Source organism: Papilio machaon, chromosome 7, assembly GCF_912999745.1.
Source record: "Papilio machaon chromosome 7, ilPapMach1.1, whole genome shotgun sequence".
NCBI classification, from domain to species: domain Eukaryota; kingdom Metazoa; phylum Arthropoda; class Insecta; order Lepidoptera; family Papilionidae; genus Papilio; species Papilio machaon.
In genome coordinates, this window is record NC_059992.1 from 6,738,745 (window position 1) to 6,765,282 (window position 26,538).

The window sequence follows — 26,538 nt, forward strand, 5'->3', positions numbered from 1 at the left end:
CATGCCTATGCTGAGCAGTGAATTATTGTAAAGAACGAAATTAAACTTTTTAGTTTATTTTCTTGTACTAAATTTAAACATAGATATAGAATATGTTCTAGTTATGATTATATAATAGGAAGATAAGATACATTCAGTACACCTGTAAGCGATTATTGAACCTGAAGTCATGGTGCGGAACAACGAACGGGTCCCGCGTCGTCGACCGACCATCCGAGACAGCTAATGGTGTAATGCAACTGCTTCCATAATTTAAGAAAAATTAATAAAACATATAATGCATTTGTATTATAAATGGTTCTTAGGTTAATCTATAGTTGTTTGTAGAAGAAAAACGGGCTTAAAAAGCTGTAATTTTATGTGCTTTCGTTTCAATTTTTATCCCAAATAAATTTAATGCAATATTGGTTCTGAATGATGAAGCGAAGAACAAAATTACTAATCGCAAGCCTCTCTCATTGCTATCCAGTCTATCCTGATGTACTTAAAATAATAGCCACGCTGATTTAATTTATCGCGCAAAAACCGATCACGACGTAATGATCATGGTCATAACATCATGCAGATTGACATAGTTTTATTAAATACCTGGGCAACTGAGCGAAACAGTTGTGCCCCTAAAATCGACTTACGTGTGTATTAAGTGAAGACAGTTAATTATTATTAGTACTAACGCACTTGTGGCATATGGTGGTCACGGTCAGCGATCGTCCACCGACACATACTAGTCAGGGGGAAGGGACGAGGTGGGATACGCTCCGCTGCACAAACAACGTTCCAAATTTGAATAGACCGAAGTAAAGAGTAAGATTCTAGCTGATAATATTCGAGATTAAGCTTAGACAAGAATTTCATTATGTTTTCAAAATAAATAGATCCGCAGTGAAAGTAGAACCACTTTGTAGCACTATGATTACATTACTGGTCCTGTATTCGATTCCCAAAATAATTACGAAAGTTTAGCAGGAATTAAACGCTAAAAAGAATGTTTTACAATTTATTTCTTATCTTGAAAATGAGTTAATAAAGTTTTAACTTGACTCCTATGTGGTCACTGTGGTATTGCGGTTATAGTTTAATGAAAAACCATGACAGGAAGAACCGGTTATTCTCCTGTGAATTTTATCTTATTATTTTTTTTAATATATATATTATGACTCATAAAAATATGTATCTTCTGCCTCAATAACAAAAGAAACAGTTTACAAGTGAAATTCTATTTCATAGTTACATAACACTACGTCATGTATTATTAAGCATGATTAATCGCAAAGAAATGTTCCAAAAAATAATTCCGAACTCTCAAAATCACACAATTTAATTTATATTAGCTTATTCTTCTCACGACACTTTCAATAACTTTTAGAACCATACGAAGAAATTTTAAATGTAGCTACCACCATACCAACACCTGGCGATAGGGGTGATAACAGACAGATGTAGCTTTAAGGTTTCGGGAAAGACAACATGTTTAAAAACAAGTGAAAAATCGTTTTCTATAAGTATTCATGTGACATTAACACATTTTAATAAAGCTTTAGCAAATATAGAAAGAAACTGTTGTAGCGTCCGTCTGCCATCATTAAGCGCTGACACCTGGGTTTTAGGGTTGTCACTTGACTGTACAGTCAGTTGAAGTAAGCGATTCACGCGCGTAAGTCGCGTCGTAAGTGTTCATAAAATATATCGGAAGTGCAGTGAACGAGTATTCCGCAACCATTATTTTAATTTTTAACTTGAATGGAGGGATTTATTTAACAATAAGTGTTTTTGTTTTCCACGTAAGTAATTTTTTTTTGATGTTTATTTAATTTTAAAATGTAATACGACACCTGTACTTTAATTTAATTTAATTACTTTGTAAATGAAAATTACAAAATCTACATTTGTGGACAGTTGAAAACGTATATTTTACGTAAACAAAATGTAGTAATAAAATAAAACGAATAAGTCTGTAATATATAATAGATATGAAAATTTAATTCCAATACAATTTTGTTATTTAATTGCAGAAACATCACAAAGTATCTCCGCATTTCTCTACATCACTCATATATTAATAAAAAAACACAAAAACTATTTTTTTTAATTTAGGATGTTAATATGAAATCGCGCACAAATATTAAATGTAATTAATATCATGAAATGATCTCAAAATCCAACGGACCAATTTTAACTTTCACTGAAACATTATCAAAACAACTGGTTTTTTTTTTTACCTTTCAGATTCGTTTTTCAGTAAATTTCGGCACCACGCTGTGTCCGTTACAAATATTTTATTTAGAAAAAGTTTGTTTGCGCCGTTATAAAATAGTTAACCATTAGTCGCTTTAGCGTTAGTTTCAAAATAGGTAATTTAGCGTACGTAGCAACAAAATTAGGGATGTTGGAAGGAAATCCTTTTTATTTTTAAAAGGTTTTCCTTCCAGCACCCAATTCTGGTTAAAGTTTCTTAAAACAACTTAATGCTCTAACATTTTTAAAAAATGCAGTCGATTGACGGTTGTCGTGTGTTTGCGACTATTTCACGTAATGTAGTTATTAACATATAGAATGTATGAAATTCATTTTAACACAATTATTTATGTCATATACTGATACATACATTCTAGTACTTGATTCTAGGTCTCCGGGAATAAGTACTACAACAAATTTTAAAGCATTTTAGGTAATTTAATGGGTTTCAAGAACCTTGGTAACATAATGTACTGATGATACATTGCGCTTAATTTAACAATGACTATTTATGTTTTGCAATTGGGCGTAATTGTGTATACATATTATGTAAATCGAGTTTTTGCAGTCCATAAATAAGTAAGCAAACTTTCTGTGGTGATCAGTATATATTTAAATAAAATCTCTAATAGCATTATTCAATTTAGTGAATTTATAATTTGGTAATCAAGTAGTATATAATAGAGAAAATACAATTATATTATTGATGTATGGATTACTGTTTAAAAATAAGATTTACTCCTTTTGCAGTCATCTCTTTTACATTAGATATGTACCTACACGACAGTGAATTTAAATATAAGTACATAACTCAGTAGTAGTCCTCTCTTAACTCCCTTAAGTAGTTCTTATGCATCTGATCATCATCTAAGAAAGCGCCACGAGGTATCTTAAACCATGGTCAACTACAATGTTTCTAAAATTGCCAATCACTATATACAACGCATATAAAGTAAAACAGTTCCCACATTTCTCGGCTCTGTCTTCGCCCGATACTCTACACTCTATTTAGAAGGAATCCAAGTTAGAGATACGCTTCACGCCAATCGATTGAGATTGCTCCCTCCATTGAACAGGTAGAATCAGTCGTCGAGGCCCATAATTTGTCAACAGGTACACAAATGAATTATGGCGTTAAGTAGACCGAATCAAATCTCGATTTATGGGTCAAACTGACGACAAATTATTCAGACTAGGAAAGTTATCGAGTCTTTATTAATTTTCATACATTTTGTATTTACTAAAATTCTTAGAATTAGGATAGATAGCATAAGGACACTTAGAAATCGCTTTAAAATCACCAAATTTGTGACCAAATTAATATTATATCTACAGTCTCTTGCATCAGAAACATCTTCGTGGAGGTTCATTGTTTTGTTGACTCCATTAGATTATTTCCAGACAATATAGCAAAAACATGTTGCGTGGATTTGCTAAATAGACAAGCCATATTTATCTGAATAAAACTTATCATACATTATCAATCGTATATCAGATCTCGTTTAGTTTCACACAATCTGTTATATCTAACAACAAACAACCGATATTGTTTCTTATTAATTAACATGTCTTTCACTTGTATCAGTAAAATCTACATGAAGCTTTGTTGTTTTGTTGTTTCCATGGGAAAATTTCCCATCATTGATTACGTCGACACGTAAATCAACCGATAAATTGCATTGCACTTATCGATTTCTAATATGATCCATTTTTACCACCATTTCTTTTTAATAAAAATTTAAATACTAATATGATTTCGACATGTTTTCTACTACATCTAAATTTACGTAATGTTTATTGCACATCCATTTATTATCAATTAAAAGAGTGATAATGGTGGAACGCAACTATAAAATTAATCTGATAAGCCAACTTTTTGTAACAATTGAATGTTGGGAACATTTTAGCACAATATCTCAACACAATGTTGTTAAAATGCTTCAAAATTTTCGTAAAATGAAAGTACTCTTAACAGAAAACTACGTAATGTAGGAACAAACTTCAAGATAGAGTATGCCATGACCTCACAAAACTTATTGACATTTTAAATAACATAAATTCAATGAGTCCACATTTTTAGAATAGATTTGAAATTTGTGACCGTTAAAAATTATGTAAGTAACATTTAGTTTCCGTAACCAGATAACAGAAAAATATTATCGAAATTTTGTGCAAAAAGTGTTAACAGTACAGTGAGTTTCTAGGTGATTGAGCTTTTTATAAAACCGACAGTGCAACGACCGCGGATAGTCCAAACACACAGGTAAATAAATATAAGGTCCAATACTTTAATAAACTTGAAAAAAGTCTATTTTTTACATTGGTTTGGTAACCTTAAACCTTAGTTATTGGTAAATATAAATGAAATTAATTAGTCTTGTCAAACGCGTTGCAAAAAGCCGTAACGGCTTAGATGTTGGAACGTTACCGGATATGTTACGGGACGACCGGCCATGTTCCCGGGGGAGGCACGCTCGGCCGCGCCAGCCGCCGTCACGGTACCCGCGCGCGATACGAACCTGTGCCTCGGACGACGCTAGACAGATTAAAAAAATAACGTCATCGATATTTTACATTATCATTTCTCCGTGTAACTAAGTAACTTTTGCCCGTATTAACAAAATTGGAAAACGTTTCCTATCAATATTTCTGTGACAACAAGAACAGAACTAAACAAGCATTGAATGACAAGGAAGTCACCTTATAATTACGCGTAATTGTGGAGGCCGAGATACTTTCGCGCAAAAACTGGCTCACCCGCTCCGTATCTTCACCGGATTTGTTGCTCAATATTAACAGGGCTGCGATTTACATGATTAATTTTAATGAAATAAAAAAAAAAGGCTTACGGAGACGATGATTTTATTTAAATAACTTTTCTTTTAGACCCTAAATTTCGATCGAATTCTTGATTTCATTAAAGAAAGAAACAAATAGTTACGATAAATTTGCACCTGTAAATTGTTATTGTTGGTTACTATAATATACCCATTGCGGTATTTTTTACCACAAAGGAACAATTTATGAAAACATCTTGCTACCGGTACGAATAAAACTTACCAGATAAGTCGCTTTCTTGTTCAGTACAAAACTTTTTAATCTATTTTTATGGCAAAATATAGACAATAAAATAAATGTATATTTATTTTAAAATATACATTACTAATCAGAAGGTATAAACTATCACATTATAATACCTAGGCTAAGCAGCATCCTTATCCGTACCTCAGTGGCAAAAAATTAATTACAAACTGACTTTACTGGGAAGATGTACGCATACGTTACAGGTTAAGATATTCAGATGCTATCTTGTGATCTGTATAAAGCCATTGGTGATTGAAAGTGGGATGTTAATCCAACGGGTCCTACTTAATAAACTGTAACCTTTTGTTTTCATTTATCTTCCTAAAGTCTATAATTCAGCTTTCTACCTTTTTAGTATATTAGCCAGCCTTTCCAGCCTTTCTAACTTTTAAGTATTAGTATATTAGCCTTTTAAATTAAATTGCATAAATATTCAGCATGTGTCTGTGTCGCGTCGCTTCGCAACGCTGCACACCTTTGTTTCCCAAACGTATATGAGATAGCAATCACTTTCCCAAAGATCTTTATCTTAAATAATACACGATCAAAAAATCTGTCAGATGATATATTTTATTGAAAATCTACAAGTTTCTTAAAAAGTTTTGAAATGTATTTTTTTTGGTAGTGACTGTACTCAAAATTTTATTGTAAACTAGCTGACGCCCGCGAATCCGTCCACGAGCAGTTAAAAAAAAATGAAAAATAGATGTTGGCCGATTCTCAGACCTACTGAATATGCTCACAAAATTTCATGAGAATCGGTCAAGCCGTTTCGGAGGAGTACGGTGACGAAAACTGTGACACGAGAATTTTATATATTAGATATTATTTCATACTATTACATTCTTGATTTCCATCAGGACTGGATAGTATCATATAATATGATCTCATTATACCTATGTTTTGCTCTTTGCAAACTGAAAACAGTTATGAAATTATTTTCGCCATATTTAGCGGTCTATTGCCTGATCTAATCCTCATCACCAAAAATAGCTTTAATGATTTCCCTTGATATTACCTATACGAGCTACAATGTTGCGTGATCCACCTGTCCAATACAAAAGCGTGCGGAAGTGCCTATTATTATAACAGAGGAATTGTTCTTTGTAATTTTATACACTTATGAGACTATATCATTATAAATAGATTTGCCAGATTAAATGGAAAGTTTAAAAATTCAATCGAAAGTGTAAAGGGAGTCGTATCTTTCATATTTAGTATGTTTCGTTGTTCGTAGGAACGTACAAAACAAGTTACAAAATCTTTACGTCATTTATAGTAACTTAAGTTACTTCTCAACATTGTTCTCTGCTTATAAAAAAGTCGTATTACCAATTTGTTACAAATTAATTTTTATGATAATGTACTGGTTTCGGCACGTTTGAATATACATTCGTTTATTTAGTTTTGGTCATTTATCAGTTTAGAATACGACTTTGATGAAATCATCATCGTCCAGTCCGGTGGTGAGAGAGTCGCTAAATATTTTGATATGTTATGAAAGACTCTTCGTGAAAAATGTTGAAAAAGTGATACCTGGCTATAATAATAGCTTTTAATGTCTGAGGGCCTTGAGCTTTTCACTAACCTTATCCGTGAAATAGAATACATTTTGAATCTTTGTGTTCTGGTTCAATTGGCATTGTGGTATTCTAATCTAGGTAGATGATAAAATTAATGCCGTTTTACGATAATATGTTTACAATTACTTATTTTATTTCTAAATAAAGATAAGTAGAGTACATTTAAGTTAAAAACTAGAAGTAATGTTTTTGTTTATAAATACAGAAAAAAATGAATAAGACTGATATCATTCGTATAATTTCGGTATTAATCATTATTTAGTTATAAATTAAGGTCCGTCACTTGCATGTGGTCTTCACACGGATTTTGTCCCAGCATTTTACAGCATTGACATTTGTTACGTGTGAAATACTCCATTCCAAATTATCAACATTCACACAACTTTAATGTGAATGTACTCACGCTCTGAGAATATATATTTTATTACATAGTTACTGTTATCAAATACGCTTAATTAATTTTTAACTGCGAAAGATCGTGTAGAAACATAATTTACCATAGGCCTTTAATCAATACCTTGTTTATAGTATGAAACAAATTTCAATTTATAGTATACTTTTAATTCGAGACGCGTTTACGCAGTTTTAAAATTACAAAAATATACCGTATGTTGTTTACCGTAAGTGGTTTTCAGTTTAATTTATAAATAGTCATCATAATGTAATAAACTTACATATTTTACAATTTCAATAGATAATCTGTGATTGTGACGAAAGAACAAGACCGCGATAGTTTCTATTCAAGATGTATTAAAATGCTGCAAATATGAAATTTAAGATAAATACTATGATAGAGACGAATAACGGAGGGAAGAGGCTTTCTCTCGTCTCGGGCGAGTCGGTCGGCTTTCGGCCGCGCTTTGCATACTCCGTCACGCTCCTTGCTTTAAGTTCACTAATTTGGCCACTATAACACTTTCTTAATGATACCATTGAGTACGCCATGTTTGTGATATTATTAGCTATTATTAAATTAAATGAGATTATAGGTCATGGTCTAGTCTCTTTTTTATATTGAAAACAAAAAATACATGACATATGAGATAACAGACCAAATAGATTTAAGCATTCGAGCATCAATGTTTATTTTTCTGGGTCCGGCTGTACAAACAGAAAATAAAACTCACGATCATTGTCCAAATAATTTTGTAACTTTCACAAAGCTCATCACCTTTAGATTCCCATCTAATTACTAACTACGTACATATGAAACTAATCGCATATATGAAATTAAATCTAAAACAGTGTTGGAATCTTTGAATGTGACGTGTACAAAATATTAAAGGAATGTAAGGGTCAATTCCCTGGATATCGCATGAATTGTCGCATTGGCTGACAGTCAACGGCCTTCGCGCCGTCGCGCTTGCTGCCTCTTTTGTTTCTGTCAACATGACAACTCATCAGTTCCCGCCAAAATAAACGTCAATGACTCGTCTGCACGTTACACATATCCGGTTGACACGAGGTCATTTTTAATTGTTATATTTTACATAATTTCGTCTATTGTTTTGATATGTTGCGTGTGAATGAACCACAGCGTCTAAATTAGTCTCTTACTATCGTTTTATGCAACGCTTTTAATAAGAATATTAAGAATAATTACCCGTCCTAAGACATTCATATTTATCATTTACATTCTAAGGCTTAAAGTCAATAATCTAAGCTGCAAATATAAATATACCAGTAGGTATAGTTTTTTGGGGAGAAATGTTATGCTAAGCTAAATAACAATGTACGAATTAAGGTACTCGTAAGTTACTTGATCAAAAATAAAATAAATTATTCTGCTGCCTACTTAGACTTAGACAAAATAACCCTATGGCTGAAACGAATTCGAAGAAAAGGTATAAAGTCTTAAAACAAAAGACACAAAAATGTACTTACATAATCAGTTCTCAGATTGCGCAGGTTTGTCTATTCAAAAAGAAAAACATTTAAAAATGAAGCAAAGCTTCGGATCAAAAGTCTGGTAACATTTAGTGAAAGAAGTAGATTTCATAACTCATGGAAAATAAAAGACATCCAAAATGTAGGTGATTCGCTTCACCTAATTTTATCCGCTATCAATTCACGAAATACCTTTTTGTAAAATGTAGGCGGTAACTTTAAAGTAACGGAAGATAATACCAACTGTATAATACCCATATCAAAAGTAACTTCAACAGTACAATTTACTATATTGATAATTGTTACAAGTTAGTTTATTTTAGACGAAAACACATTAAGCGCGTTACATACAAATTCTGTGGAAGAATCAATACATTAAATTTTTTTTACAATCATCATCAGATAGACATGTTAAGCAAGTGTGTACAAACATGTGCATGTCTAAACAATGAGGTGCGATGTGTTCACAGTTTAACACGCACTGCTTCCCATCCCGTGCCTAGGTAACCTACAAGCTATACACTTATATAGCACTTAGCGATCATTTAGTGATAGCAATTCTATTAACAAATTGCAAGCGGGACAAAGCATTTAATTTTGGGTTCAATGAGTAACCGTATAGCCACATTTGGTACCCAAAGCAGTAAGATAGCATAATGATTTCTCACTGTCTAACCGCATTGGATTGGTGTAGCTCGAATTTAAATATTAAAATTCCTTTTCAACATTTCGATGGGTCCTATGTATATGGGCCAAAGTAACAAATTGATGATTTTTAAAACCTACCTCTGAGTTTAGTTAACAGCATGCACTAAAAAAACACATTTACAGGTGTGTTATTTTTTGCTTAAGTAAAAGGGCCCATGCGGCCTATTTTCCGATATGCTTGAATCTTTGAAAGCCTCTTCTGAAAAGTTGTCAATTTGCACATTGGCCTTTATTAGTAGGAGCCATCGATTTAAAATATGAGTCACGTAAACGCCAGACAAGCAGTATAGATTTATATCCATTAATATCTTTTATTTTTTTACGTTTATAGAAAACATAAAATTATTATAACCAATGTAGCGATTACGTTTTCTGGGCAATGGTAATTGACGAATACTGATGTGATGATTGTTTATAAACAATAAGAACATAGATAGGTGAGATCTAATAATATTTTTGACTACTCTCATGTTGTCATAGCGATCTGTCTAATTGTTTGTGTAGACAGAAACAAAAAACATTAGATCACTGCCATAGGCTTCATTGTAACTGCTTTTCATGCTCAAATCACATCGATCAGTTTGAAGACGATTGTCTAAGGCGTAGTCATTTGGAACCTATAACAAGGCTAGCATCTACTGATTGACTAACTTTTCGACAATAGTTAGCTTGGACTACGTACACAAGAGTCAGTTAGACATAGGATAAGTCTTTGGCTACTGCAAGACTATAGGCGACGGACGGTCATGACCATTTATTTCGCAATCAAATTCAAACCTACGAAGCTGTTCTTCACACTTAATATTTTTAAAGAAAGCAAGGACGTGACTGTTGCTATTTACGTAAGATCGACTGTTAATTTCACACCTGTCTAAAACTCGTCTCTCTTTTACAGGTGCACGTGAAGTAAACGTCACGTAAACGAAATTAACTCGCTTAAGTGTCAACCTGAGGTGACAACACTTTCTCCAGTAGAGCACGCGGCCTTCCCACGGAGAAACCGTGCGAAGGAAAGCTTCAGAAAAATGTTCTTTGTCTCCTTAGATAAAAAGAGGAACCCATGCATCAGATGAACTGGAAAGATGATGATGTTATGCTCAGATTTTACGAGGAAGCAGCCCAGAGTCCGGTTAAAACCATCTCTCAAATGGTCTCAGATACTGCTGTTGCTGGTGCTCACAACGCTCATTGCGACATGCTCAGCCAACAGACCACCCCGCTTTTTGATCGATGGACGATCAGAAATTGTCGTAAGGTTAAAGGAAGGACCCGAAACTCCAGTAGGTAAGTAACATTGAGTCACTTTACACGAAGCTATGTTAAAAATCGCATTTAATACAAGCTCCACATAATACGAAACAGTTGGTTGCGCTTGTGGGTTATAAGACTCAAGTCGCTAACGTTTACTTGAAATTAACACCAAATACAAAAGTAGTAATGAAAGCCTACTTAAATTGGCAATCCAATTACGATTTTAACCTTCCGGTTTAGAATTACCTTAATGATCCGTTTAAAAGGCTTATCGCCAGTAAATATATAAATAAAGCTTAAGAGGAATTAACCGAGGAACATATTATAGATATTTTATGTAATACTTTCTTTGTAAAATTTACGTGCAAGAGATTCCTATTCACAGCAATTCGATAGTCAATTGTACTTTCCATTTTCATTTCATATATACATATATATTAGTCTTCCTAATTCTTTTTCCATTTCTTGTTGTGTAATGAATCTCATGTCGATGCGAAATAGCGCACTTTCTTACCATAAATAAAAAACTCAAGAATGTTGGATTTTACTTGGCATTTTACCAATATTTTGGGTAATATCAAAAGCAAAAATATCTGTCATTCACTAGGCTAACAACATAAATATAAGTCACGGAAACTTTGATTAAAATTTTTACACGATATTACTGTTGCTTGTTATTCTAACGTCTATGTAAACATGACAAGACCTGCATTCGAGTGAGCGTAATTGCATTTAGGCATCGCTTTAACGATGACTATCCGGATATTGCTTTAGTTAGGGTGGAGTGTTACCAAGACAACAAACCATAAACAGGGGAAGCCTCACACTTCTCATGTTACCTGCTTTTACGGAAGTTAACGAACGATTAGCCTCGAGGGAGACATGCATAATGTTCTTTATATTTAATACTATAAGGATCCTGTTACTTTTGTGTCACAGTATACCTAATATGTATACTTTCTATGTAACAGGTCTTCCTTCCTGTGTAGAATAAATGTTTTATTAACTTTAACTAAAACTACTATGCGTAATTTTATGTTGTCATGTATCTTTTAAGATATTTTCATAATTTCTGTTGTCATAACTAATATTGTAGTAATATGTACATCCATGTTTTTATTTATTTACTATTTATTTGATATATTTCAGGGAGTTTAATTTACCGACTTCGGGGCATTGACCCTGATGAGGACACGTTAAAATTCGGTATTAAAGACCAAATTGGTAGTGATATATTAAGAATAGAAGCCATTTCGTCCAACGAAGCTAATGTATATTTAGTTAAGGAATTAGATAGAGAGGTATATATCTATCTATTTACTCTGGTTACATCTAATTTAAAAGCGCCTGTTACTTTTACATTTAATTTTTTAACAGTCACTTTACATTTGCAATCTTGCTAATTAAGATAAATCAGACATTACATCATTGCCATAGCTTTCCCAAATTATAATTATAATTTTTTTACAGACACGCGATGAATACTCATTTGTGTTAACACTAACTGACGGATATTTAGGGGAGGGTAACTTTGTCACTCAAAGCTTTTTGTTGTTAGTTGAAGATGTAAACGACAACGAACCTGTTTTCAAACCATATCCTTCCGCTATCACAGTAAGAGAAGATGCTGATCCTGGTATTTTAGTAACTGTTGAAGCCACTGACCTTGATGAAGGGGCATACGGCCAAGTAAGCATATCCATGGTCTTAAATAATGCACACGAGTGTAATTCTCATTCTGTAACCTATTCATAATTTTTATATCTTCTTCGCTTTTTCATTTAGTTAATATTTATCGTAAAACGAAACTTGCTCATCAAAACTAATGTCAACGTCACGATTTTCTTGTCAGTCTGTTACGTCTGGCAATATCACTGTCAAATACTACTGTAAATCTTTCTTGTTTTTATTTTCAAAAGATAAATTAAATTTATGTATTTTACGATTTAAAGGTACTTTATCAATTACAAGAATTAGATGGCGACCTTGAGAATTTTTTAATACAAACAGTGAACGGGAGAGGTGTGATACGCTTAGTAAATGGTTTAGATTATGAGCGAAAATCCCTTTATCAACTGCGAGTATTGGCTGTGGATCGTGCTAATCAAGGCAGGATTAATACGGGGACGGCTGCTATTTTAGTGAAAGTCCAGGACGTTGAGGATCAGCCGCCAGAGTTTATTGTTGCCAGTCCCGTTACTAGGATCAGCGAAGATGCACCCATCGGGACTTCAGTTTTACAAGGTAAAGAGATCTTATTTGATTGCAATAAATGCAATTGTAGATTTTTTGTGTTGCATTCCCTAATTCTATCTTTCAGTGCGAGCCATCGATGGAGATAGGGGGATTAACAATCGCATTTCCTACAGCATTGTGTCAGGTGGAGAGGAACATTTTGATATTGATGGCACATCGGGTGTTATCTATACATTTAATCCATTGGATAGAGAAGATCCACTTAACAGCAATGGAGCTTATATCTTGGAGATATTGGTAAGAAAATAAACAATTAAACAATGCCATAATTTTTGTATGCCTCAGTGAAATAAATTATATTTGATGATGATTATAAATTACTTATCTAAAAATAACTACGATAATGCTAACATTTTCATTTTAATATATAACTTTTAAAAACATTTTTTTATGTTTATGTTTAAAATATATTGATTACAAAGATATTTGTAGGCTACAGAAGAATCACAGCATATATCACCTCTGCCCAGCGCTACCACTGAGGTAACAATAATTGTAACAGATGTTAATGATGAGATACCAAGGTTCCGAAGTGAGCAATATGTTGGAGAAATATTAGAGAATGCCCAACAGAATACACCTATCACACTCTTACAGCATGGTGTGCCTGAAGTCTATGATTATGATCAGGTATTCTAATATTTATTCAGATATATTTTTTGATATAATATGGCTATTTTAAGTTCAATTAAATAATTACGAAAGCCATAACCTCTACTACTACTAAGTAGTAAAATTAGTCTATTTTAATGTTATAAAGAAAAGGGATTTAATTATTTCTTTATTCAAAGTTCACACAAAAATAGGAGTAAAATATTTGAAGGCTCTGTGACAGTCTGTTAATTTATTCAGCATTGTTTTACTATAAGTAATAATAATTAAAACTAAGAACTTAATTATAACATTAAATTTCAGGGTAAAAATGGAACATTTGAGTTATACTTAATAGGTGATAGTGGTGTGTTTGAGGTGACACCATTCAAAGGTGTCAATGAGGCCTCATTCTTGATCAGGGTAAATAATCCATCTTATCTTGATTATGAAAAAATTACAATGATGAATTTTACTCTAATCGCCAAAGAAGTTGTTACCAAAGACCCAAAAATGAGGTTAGTAGACAAATTTCTAAGGATACAGTTGAACCTGGATAAGCGAGAGGAATTATCCAGTCCCGGCAAAAGGCCTTCATAAGCAAGAAACTTGGGTAAGAGATAAACCTCTATAAGCGAATAATTGCAGTCTCTTGGACTTCCGCTTATCCAGCTTTGACTAAATATTTATTTTGTGTAAATAGTTTTACAACTTTTTTTTTTCTCTTAACAGAAAAAGATAAAGATGCTTCCTTGATATGATAACCTTTTAAAAATGTGTATATTTAATTTCAGTATAGTGCCAATAACAATTTACATAAAAGATGAAAATGACAATTTCCCGGAGTTTACGGAGTCAGTATATACAGTGTCAGTTCCTGAGAACTGTGGAGTAGGAACTACAGTTGCTTGGGTACAAGCTATGGACCAAGATTCTGATAATTACGGAACAAAAGGTATTCGATATACATACCTTGGAGGGAGTATTGCACATTTGTAAGTATTTTTTTTATTTGGTTGGCAATTAAATAAGATAATTGGACACTTCATAACATATGTAATAATAAAAGTTATATAATGTGAAGATATACATAACTTGTAAAACTATAGATAAAACAAATCAACGGTGACATTTAGCTTAAATATTATTTAACATATTCGTAATTTCAGATTAAATCTAAATGAAATAACAGGTGTAATAACAGTTAAGCAATCAGGAGACGGTAGTTTCGATAGAGAGTTGGTTTCAAGACACTATCTTACAGTGGAAGCGAGAGATGACCAGGGTGATGGTAACAGAAATACAGCACAACTTGTGATCAATATAGAAGATGTTAATGATAATGCACCAATGTTCTTAGCTAATAAATATGAAGCCAGATTGTTGGAGAATGAGCGACATTTTGAAAATCCACTGATTGTAGAGGCGAGGGATGCTGATTTAAATGGTAAGTTTTTTTTCATATCACTGTTTCTGTCTTTATCAGGTTTCATCCTCCAGATTGATCTTTCTTCCGTAATTTCAGTTGTCTCTCCCTTCATGATGATGTCACACAATCCATCCAACTCTTCCTAGGATACGAAATATAAAACAGTACTAATCCTAGCCATATCAAATAGCGACTTTATTTGATTTGATTGTTATTTATACAGTTCATATTTATATAACTCTAGCAGTCGCTCGCAACTCCTTTCGCGCGGAGTTAAAAAAGTGTCTATTAGTAGCCATCTATGTCAAATTTCATAAAGATCCGTTGAGCCGTTCCGAAGATACCTTTAGGCAAACATCCATCCATCCTTATTTTATTTGAATATTTGTAAATTCTGTTTATAGGAACTAAAAACAGTCATATAGAATACTCAATAGTAGGCGGTGATTACAAGAACAATTTCACAATCGATCCTAACCTTGGAATCATCACTCCGGTATCGGGTTTGGACTTTGAACAAATACCTGGCGACAATGGCAACATACGACCAATACATTTAGTTGTGAGTACAGTTTCTAAATGTTTAACAGTGTTAGACGCAAAGTAGTAGTAATTTCGTTTTGTCTGATGAGTATGCGGAGATCTAATTTTAGTCCTATTTCCTTTTCCGTTTTCTTATAAGGACAGGACGGAAAGATCTATGTCTATTGCTAGAGGTTGCTTGGCTATTTTGGCGAAATCAGGCTTGCTCGCTTGCCACCTTATAATATAAAAAAAAAGTATTCCTTAACTAGTAAAACAAGACAAGTAGTTTAAGATTGTACATCTGTCAACCGCATGTTATTTGACACTTTGCTGTCTTATCATGCTGGAACCAACAAAATAATAGATCTTTATTGAAATGAGAATTAAAATTGAATTCAGGTGAAGGCTCGAGACTTTGGCGTACCGCCGCTGTCATCTACAGTGCCTGTTACCGTGTACGTACAGGACGTCAACGACCACGCCCCCATGTTCCAACAGATGATCTACAAGCGATCCATCCCTGAAGATATGCCAGGTGGCACTAGTATATTAGAGGTATAGTAATGCTTATTTATATGTTTTTGTAACCGTAAATTTTCCATGTGTACAAGTAACAATATTGTTTCTTAGTTAAATATTAATATTAGTAATTACAGTTAGATAATGCTGAAAGCAACAAATGCTGCCCCTCTCTTTTTGAAATTTCTAATTAATAGATTTCATTAGTCATTCATGTTTGAAATTCTTTAGTTATAGTATATATAGTATATAGTATTATAAAATATGTTAAATCAGGTGAAAGCTCGTGATATGGACGGTTCGTCTCCGAACAATCGCGTGGTGTACCGCATTGAGCGCGGGGCTGCGGACAAGTTCGTGGTGCAGGCGGACAGCGGGGTGGTGGCCGTCGCACAGGGCGCCAGTCTAGACCCAGACGTCGCCAGCCCCAAGATGACCACCTATACTCTCACACTGGTACGTAGCTATAGGTTACCAACGTTTCTGCATGGATTGAATCAGCAGGTATGGGGTTCAAAAAGTACACAAGTTTTGTTAACATCTTATACACGTGACAGAAGACTCCCCTGATTTTATTAGATTGTAGTACTTGTTGCTCTCTTTTCCCACCTATTTTTATTTAACGCTCTTCAAATTTACTTGAACTTTTAATCGCCCCCTAAAATTAAAACTTAAAACCCCCTGGGGGCGATACTGTTCACTTGTGCTTTGAAGGTGGGTGCTGATATAGTCTACTTTTACAAATGAGTAAACACACCCAGTTAATTGTGATTTAATCATTCATTGTATAAATGTATGGATAGATCGCAATAGACGGCGGTATTGGAGAGCAACAGCTGAGAGCTGCAGTACTCGTCAACATCACTATAGTGGATGTCAACAACAAGCCGCCCATCTTGTACGAACCGGGCACTGTTAGTGTTATGGAAAACACACAGGTATTTATGAACTAAATTTAGTATTTTACACTAAAATTTGTAATTTGTTGAAAGCATATTCCCATTTTATCATAGAAAATTTGCAATCCATACAAATTGTATGGATTGCAAATTCCACACACAATTTTCACAAAATTGCAACATCGATGAAAATACAAGAATAGCCGCCTCCTATAGAAAATTCTATTTATATAGGAGATTTATTGTGAAAAATATACACTAAGGGTCTCTCTTAATTGACTTTGAGTGCCACAGTTTAACGGGGTATAATTAAAGTACAAGTTGTGTATAGGTGGGTACAGTGATCTACCGCGCTCAAGCGCACGACCCGGACGAGCAGCCAGTGTTGCGCTACTTGATAGACAAGGCGGGCAGCGCGGCCAAGAACGAGGAGGGCGTTCCTGTGCACCTCTCTGAGTACGACTACCTCACAATGTGGGACTTGAATCCCGTAGATGGAACACTCAAAGTTGTAAGGTAAGATTCTTTATAACATGTCTGATGAGATGAGAAGAGTTCAATCTTTTTTTTGATATAACTAGCTGTCCTCCGCGACTCCGTACGTTCGGAAATAAAAAATAATAATAATTAGTAGCCTATGTGTTCTTCCAAACTAACTAAACCATCCATATATCTATCCATCCATCCGTCCATCCATCCAACCATCTATCCATCCATCAATCCATAAATCCACCCATCCATCCATCAATCCATACATCCACCCATCCATCCATCCATCCATTCATCCATCCATCTATCCATCCATTCATCCATCCATTCATCCATCCATCCATCCATCCATCCATCCATCCATCCATCCATCCATCCATCCATCCATCCGTACGCCACCCATCTAAACTTTCACATTTATAAAATTAGTAAGATGGAAAGATATTCTAGTCCCACTAACAGTGACGTGAATTAATTATTACAGACTTTTGGATCGAGAGAAAATCGAAATAGTGAAACTGATGATAAAAGTTGAAGACATGGCGGCGATTGAGACCGGACCGAAACAGACCGCGTCTGCGACACTCACTATTGTCGTTGAAGACGAAAACGATAATAATCCTAAGTTCAGGAAGCCTTACTACAAGACATCTATTGCTGAGAATTCAAAGAACGGTGCTCTTATTGACAAAGTAATCGCCGATGATGCTGATAAGAATAGAACTATGAGCTATTTTCTTGAGGGTATGTAAGCACTATATTAAAATACACACACACACACACAACACACGCCTGTAAACCCAAAGGGGTAGGCAGAGATTACGGACCTCCATTTGGTGTGGCCAAATGAACATCCGTAATCCACTTTTCGCCATTTCGGGAGACGAAACGTAACGGGTGGCGAACTTTATAGCCTTCTTTTTCTCCTAGGAATTCACACATATGTGCAGGTTGCATCACGATGTTTTCCTTCACCGTACGAATGTCGGATAAATGTACATATGTAAATCGAAAATAGAAAAACACTGGTACATGGCGGGATTCGTACCCAGGACCTGCAGATTGCAAGTCAAATTCTTACCCCTGAGCCACCGACACTCGTAAGTTTAAATCGACATACAATATCAGGCAATTTTAAACTTTCAAATATATGCCTCATAGACGAAACAACATTGATGACGTCCTCAGAGGAAGGATAATATGGTGACGTAATCAAAGCAATTTAAGGTATCTTAAATTTCTCGTGTTAAATGTCTCGTAACAAAACCAATACCAAATTGTTACGTCGTTTATACTCTAGTTATAACTTAACGGTACACTTTTGGTTATGGTTAAAACTACATATCGGTTGCAGCGATATAACCATAGGTTACTAACGGTTTTCACGATTGAATATTGCCAGTACCTTCGATTTATAACCTTTATGACTGTAGTTTAATTTAAACTTGGTGAATTACGACTAGGTCCTTCTGAGCTGTTAGAGCTGGTGCACATGGAGCGTGCGAGTGGTGAGCTGGTGGTGAGCAGCAAGTTGGACCACGAGCAGCACTCCTGGATCAACCTCACAGTGAAGGCGGTGGACAGTGGTCTGCCGCAACGATACTCTGTTGCCGATCTATTTATACAGGTATGAAGACCGATGAAAGTAAGGAAGGGAAATACAGTATTGGCGTTAAAGTTGGGCGCTATTGGAACCCCTCCCCCCCTCTGCAATGGTATTGTAAAAAAGGGGACCATGGAAATCTCGTAAAACACTGGTAGTGCTAAAATTAGCACTGGTGAAATGTATATAAAAATATATCTGAGATGTATATGAATGTCGAAGATCGAGGTTTATATAAGATTTTGTTTATTAGAGTGTTAAATTTTTTGTTATTACATTAAGGTTTTAGATGAGAACGACAACAATCCAGTATTTGAGACGAGTAAATTTGAATACACAATACCAGAGGATATCAAACCTGGGACAGCGGTGGCGGACATTGTGGCGCGAGACGCAGACTCCGGGGAGTTTGGGAAGATCACATACTTATTAGATCGTATGTCTACACAGGTAGTAAACAAAACAAAAAAAAACATTTATAACAAAAAATTAATTCCTAAGTATTTGTAAGCAGTAGGATTGATATTGATAATATTAGGACGATCCATTTCCTATAGTATGTTAATAGTTTTTTTTATCTCTCCAACATAATATAACATTATATGTTACATAATATGCTATATAGATCAGGAATTAGAAATTAAAGCTTTAGTTACTTAATTCCAGGGCAAATTCCTTATAAGAGCAGAGACGGGTACACTTATAGTATCGGAGCCATTGGATCGCGAGACACAGGTGACCTACAACCTGGTGGTGGAAGCCTGGGACAACTACCAGTTCGGATTCCTCAGCGGGGAGAGTAGGAACGCATTCAAACAGATCGTGTAAGTATCACGTGATTTCAACTACAACATAAAAAAATATCTCTTAGTCTGAAGCACTTAAAAACTATTAAACTAATTTGGTGAATTTTTGGTATAAAAGATTAGATACTAACAGGCTATGTAGATTTTGCCTGAATAATCTTACTTCTTACTAATATTATAAATGCGAATGTATAGATGAAGAAAAGAAACATCCTGGATACGTATCTCCAGAACAGCTACACGGATCATACTGAAATTTGTCATATATGTAGAACAGTCTAGAACAGGGATTCCCAAAGTGGTCGATATCACGGTCGACCCCTTTAAACATTACTAATTCTCACTCTGTCTTCTTCTATTCACCTAAGTCAAAATGAAAAATAATAATAATAATTGATCTTAAAAGTAGGTAATTGTGGTAAGTAGTAGTAAATTGGCCATGGGGGGTCTGAGGTAACAGTTCATTTTGGAAAAGGGGTCACTTGTCCAAAATAGTTTGGGGATACCTGATCTAGAAGAACACATATTATGCTAATAAAAAAAATATAAAAAAATGTTCATTGCTACTATTTGATTCGTTAACATAACTTTTTTTAATTTTGTCAGTGTGCACGTGGAAGACGTGAATGACAACCCACCACAGTTGAAGCTGCCAAACGAGTGTGCCACAGTGACAGAGTTCCATGAACAACGGGAGCACGTCACCACTGTGTCCGCTGTTGATGCGGACGACAACACCTCGCCCAATGGACAAGTCACCTTCCATCTTGTCGGCGGCAAGGGACATGGTAAATAACCTTATACCTTTCACTTTCATTAAACCAAGGATCCCCAAACTATTTTGGACAAGTGAACCCTTTTCCAAAATGAACTGTTACCTCCCATGGCAATATTACCTACTTTTAAGATCAATTATTATTATTAATAATTCTGACTTAGGTCAATAGAAAAAGACTGAGTGAGAATTAGCAATGCTTTAAGTTCGATATGGACCCCTTTGAGAATCACTGATTTAAACCTAAATAAATAAAGCCTTATATTGTTAATAGTCGAATAAAATAGTTCGATCTAGGTCTAATGGAATAAATTGTCTTCATAGTATTTTTTTATATATAGTATAAAGTAGCAAACGAGCAAACAGCTACTTGATTCGCCGAAATAGCGAAGCAACCACTGCCCATAGACATCTGCGATTGCAGATGCGCTGCCTACCTTATAAACGGAGGATTGGGGACATAGAAAGAGAATATTTCCCTTTCTTATGCGTCCCATCCTTCGTTAAACGCACTGCCCCTTTCGATCCTTTTCTTATAAGAAAAGGATGGAACAAAATTAGGTCTCCGGCATCCTCTGAGTACCTCTACTTAAAGGACTTTAGTCAATTAACTACTTAAGTTACTGCTAAACGATTGACAGTGAATACGTGTGGTAGTGAAATATTTATGTTCCGTACAGAGTTATTCCGTTTCGAGCAAATTGCTGGTGAAGTTAACACTGCGCGGTTGTTCGCACGACAGTCGTTACAAGATCGCTTTGGGAACTACTCGCTGGTGGTTGAAGCACGAGATGCTGGCCATCCCTCGCTAACAGCACGAGGAATTTTACGTGTCTGCGTCACTGACTATAATGACCATCCGCCAGTATTCGTGCACCCTCCACAGAATGTCACCATTAAAGTGCCAGAGGTAACTTACGAGAGATTACTTAATTAAAAAAAGACATAATAAAGTATCCTATGTGTACTTCCACACTACGTTATACATCTGTGCCAAATTTTATTAACATCCGTTGAGACGTTATGGAGATATCTTCAAACATACATCCATCTAAACATTCGCATTTATATTATTAGTATGATATTCAAATATCAGTATGACGTCATTATGTCAAACAGAACGCAACAATCGGTACGGTGGTTGTGGAGGTGAGGGCCATCGACGCGGACATCGGCCCCAACGGCGCAGTGCGGTATCGTGTGCGGCGAGACGCGGCCGGCGCCTGGCGCACCTTCGCCGTGCACCCCGCCACCGGCGTACTGCGCACCGCTGCGCCCCTCGACACCGACCACCGCACCTCATACCAGGTACAAATGTTTTCAGATATCTTGGCGGCTCTTAACTTCGCTCGAATAGCTGCCCACAACACAATTTTAGTTGTAACGGAGGCTAAAGGAATGCAGGGGGAGAGCACTGCGCAGTTCACTGATGACTAAGTTGCCAAGACATTTAAAAATAGTTATATAGTTGCGTACATGTGCATTAACAAGTACATTCGTGTACACGACGTGCATGTACAACAACAGTCACATACAACGCGTACTAGCACGAACAGTCGCGTACACAAGGTGAATTAAAGCGAACAGTCGCGTACCTACACAACGTGAATTAACACGAACAGTCGTGTACACAACGTGAAGTAACATGATAGTCACGTACACAACGTGAACTAATACAAAAAATTGCGTACACAACGAGCAAATTGGAAAAACTGTCGAGAACTACACAAAACACTATTAACTACAGTTACACAGACGCAAGTTTAGCTACATTAATACCCTAACAACTACGTATAACCACTATCGCGAACAAAACCAAATATAGTTGTGTTATAACTACGTACAGTCGCGTACATCTGTGTATACAGTCACGTACTTAGATCAATACTAGTTTGATTTTGCTCTAATTACAGTGGGTTTCTGAAACTAAAATCTTTTAAACGGAGATTTTGGTCTCAGAAACCCACGGTTAATAGAACAAGATCCAGAATTAAAAAGTATGTCGTTTTACAGCTCAGAATAGAAGCGTACGACTTGGGCATGCCCACTCCGCTAAGTTCGGACTTGGACCTCACAATATACGTACAGAATGTTGACAACTACAGACCTCGCTTTCCTGATAAAGCCATTTACATTAATATCACTGAAAATGTAGCAGATTATGAAGTTATTTTACCAAATGTAGTGGAAAGAGACCCTATAGATAGAGGAGATGAACCTATTCTGCCGGTCTGTTACTACGTAGTGGAAGGGAATGAAGACGCCATGTTTGATTTGGATAGGAGCACTCACAGGTAACGGAAAATAATTTAATAAATAACTTCAATATGCTTCTTTTATTATACTTTTTCTTATAGTGAAGAAAGATTCGAGAAGACTTAAGATATAAATATATTGCTTTTAATGAATTACATAAACATTAATAAAGCAAAATTTTTCCTTAAAAAAACCACAAGCATTGCATTTTTATGTTATGTTTTTCTAATTTAAAATTAACTACAAAACCAATAAAACGTGTCTATTTTTAATTAGGTTAACATCAATAGCGTTAGATCGTGAGCAGAAATCGAATTACACATTAACAGTCCTAGCTACTGAAGATTGTGTCAATACACCTATATATCAGTCTTCAGAAGATGCAGTCAGTTCACTTAAATTGTACATCAAAGTGTTAGATGTAAATGATAACGCACCAAAGTTCGTCAGTGAGATATTCACAGGTGGTATTACTACTGACGCTGATTTTGGAATCGAATTTATGCATGTTAAGGTAATGTATCAAGTTTTTGTGATATTTCTATTAAAATAAATAATTATTTCGTCTTATTACTATTGAATATATGAAATCGAGATTAATATTAATATTCTTTAATAATTCCTTAGTAAATTAATTGAAATTTCAAACTAAATTATATTGGAAGACATTAAAATCATGTCTTTAAAACAGTTCTATTAAATAAAATTACGGGGGAAGAAAACTGGGCAAATTATTTATAATTATTAATTTGAAAGCTAATTGTGTACAATAATTAATGGCTTAAAATATTTTTTTACTTAGGCTATTGATATAGACGAAGGAGATAATGCTAAAATTAACTACTATTTGATCGGGGACGTGAAAGAAACATTAACTGAGGGCTTAGAGAATTTAGCGGTGTCACCCTTCCTGGTCAACATCGACACTGGTGCCGTCTCGCTCAACTTCGACCCGCAGAAAGGGATGAAGGGATACTTTGATTTTAAGGTTGGTACTACTGAAAATTATGACTCATTGAGTGACTTAGTCACTGACATTTATTAAAAAGCACAGGCTATAATACGTAGTTTTTTGTGCTTATTTCATTTTTGTCATTTTGGTACTGATTGTTGCGATTGGTGAGGATTTGAACTAATAATAGAGATAGAATTAACTGACAGGAACATCGACACCTACGTTCAAGTCGGAACAAAGCAAATTCTGTAATTTCCAAGCAATGACCTATCAATTTATAGAGATCAGTGTTGTTAGTATAATATAAAACGCATATTTTTTTTAATTATTATACATTTGAGGATAAGTACAAGTCTTTTAATACAACTCATGATAACTCATTTACTCTAAATTTAAAGAAAAACATTGTACATAAATAAAAATGTTTGAGGAATTAATGTCTCTCTTTTTTTACATTTACTTCCATAATGTATAAATATAAAATACATCTGAACTACTTCCAGGTGTTAGCAAACGATACAGACGGCTATCATGATGAATCCCATGTATTTATATATCTATTACGAGAAGACCAACGAGTGCGCTTCGTTCTACGCGCCCACCCATCAGAAATACGAGACAAGATACAGATGTTCAGAGAAACATTAGCACATGTGACACAATCTGTGGTCAATATAGATGATTTGCGGGTCCATGAGAACAAAGACGGCTCAGTAGACCATACCAAGACGGATTTGTACCTACATCTGGTGAATAAAGAAGACCATTCGGTCCTAGAAGTGGATCAAGTTTTGAAACTCGTGGATAATAATATTGAGCAGCTAGACAGCCTTTTTAAGGTATGGATAATAGTCATTTTCTTTTTTGTTTTGTAAATTAATGAATGAAAGAAAATAGGGGACAGCTTTTAAAAAGTTTTAATGACTATGTTCAAATTAGTACAAGTTTTAAATAGTTTTAATACATTATATGTTCATATTGTGAAGGAAAATCACTCTTATTTGGTTATGTTCCACATTCACACGTGTGATATTTTTTTCTACAAGAACGAATAAATTGTTTAATATTCGTTGACCTCATTAGATTAATTTTGCATTGCAAACGTTTAGTTTGTTACAATCACCGTTGGATTTACTTGTCTAAAATTGCAATTAAAACAAAATTAAAAGGTCTAAGACTAAAAATTTACTTCCAATTATATCTGTAAAAATACGCAGTCTACAATTTAATCAAAGACATGTTTTTAATTATATTTATTCATCCATATCTGTTAAATTAAGGTACGGAATGACACAAAAAAAATCGTATTTGTAATATCAACTACATTTTAATTTCATTTCAACTAGATTTATTTCAAATCCTTTGTTCCGAGTAATCTCCGAAACAGTGAGACCAACTTTGACACGACTCACACTAGAAGGTGGCCGATATATGTGAGAGTAACATAGGCTATTTTTGATTTGCACACTGACGAAGTATTAACTACAAATAGTGTTTTTGTATGTGATGTTAACCCGTACGTTGCGTGTGTAGGAGTTTAACGTGTTGGACACGCAGCCTGCGGGGTGGGCGGCGCTGCGCGGGGCGGGGGCGGGGGCGGGTGTGGGCGGGGCGGGGGGCGGGCGGGCGGTCTACTGGCTCGTGTGGACCTCACTGCTGCTGGCCGCACTGCTGGCACTCTGCCTCGTGCTCTGTCTCACTCAGAGAGCGGACTACGTCAGGAGGCTTAAAGCCGCCACCGCTACTGCGTACTGTAAGTTTGGTCATTTTTATCAAGGTGTTATACAGATTCTGCGAGTTCCTCTGTCTGACTTTACTCTTATATTGTATTTAATTTGTAATTTTATTTAGCATCACCAACTCCCGGAGATTCTGACATGACTATCCGAAGCACGGGTCGAGTACCGAATACAAACAAGCACAGCACCAAGGGATCTAACCCAATATGGCTGCAGGCTTACGAGAACGACTGGTACAAATCCGACGAACAACTGAGTCAGTCGGAACGCGACTCTCTGGACGAGAACGCGGTCAACCAGGACCTGGCTGCTGATAAACCTTATTTTATAACAACTGGTGCGTTCCCATCGATACAGTCTAATGACACTGAAACTGGAACAAACCAGGCAGATTGTGCTTTCTACCAACAGCTAGAGCAAATGAAGAACGCTAAAAATATGGAAACTACCGAACTCTAGTAACTGACTAATGGATAATACGATAATAACGGTTAAAATATAATATGTCATATGTCTAATAATTATTTAGTAAACATATTCTTTGAGCCCGAATAATGTTGTTAATGTTCCTTATTTAATAATAAAATATTACCCAAAAGTGTCGAAAGTATTACCCAAAAGTGCTGAAGAGAAAATATTGCCGCCAGAAACTATTCTATCTGATGTCTTAAAACTAGTTCTTTCTGAATTGTAGTCTCCGCAAAATAAACTCGGACAAAAGAATACTATAAAATTCTGCTAAATATGAGTGTGTTTTATACAAAAACTTGTTGAAAGCATCATTTTAAATTATATAACATTTTTAATAGTAACAGATTATTACAATGTAACATATTTTGTATGTGGATTATAAATAACGTATATTTATAAGTGAACAAATATATTTTGGTCGATCTATGACGCAGAAATGTAAAACGGTAGTCTGCAATGAACTTTTATTTACAATTG

At 35.0% G+C, this 26,538-nt stretch overlaps 1 protein-coding gene across 1 annotated transcript; it reads left to right on the forward strand.

Moving 5' to 3' along the window:
- The first annotated feature begins 1,650 nt into the window (after positions 1 to 1,650).
- On the forward strand, positions 1,651 to 26,362 carry LOC106719522 (cadherin-23). The gene is made up of 28 exons (XM_014513878.2): positions 1,651 to 1,781; positions 10,393 to 10,781; positions 11,898 to 12,049; positions 12,219 to 12,437; positions 12,701 to 12,992; positions 13,069 to 13,241; positions 13,437 to 13,634; positions 13,920 to 14,113; positions 14,390 to 14,590; positions 14,765 to 15,042; positions 15,429 to 15,586; positions 15,949 to 16,104; positions 16,345 to 16,524; positions 16,872 to 17,006; positions 17,299 to 17,483; positions 17,941 to 18,200; positions 18,920 to 19,083; positions 19,342 to 19,509; positions 19,726 to 19,883; positions 20,472 to 20,653; positions 21,321 to 21,550; positions 21,760 to 21,948; positions 22,654 to 22,934; positions 23,173 to 23,410; positions 23,699 to 23,884; positions 24,355 to 24,690; positions 25,385 to 25,604; positions 25,703 to 26,362. The coding sequence occupies exons 2-28, from the start codon at positions 10,580 to 10,582 to the stop codon at positions 26,047 to 26,049; spliced, it is 5,682 nt and encodes a 1,893-aa protein (XP_014369364.2). The 5' UTR covers positions 1,651 to 1,781; positions 10,393 to 10,579; the 3' UTR covers positions 26,050 to 26,362.
- Positions 26,363 to 26,538: the final 176 nt, after the last annotated feature.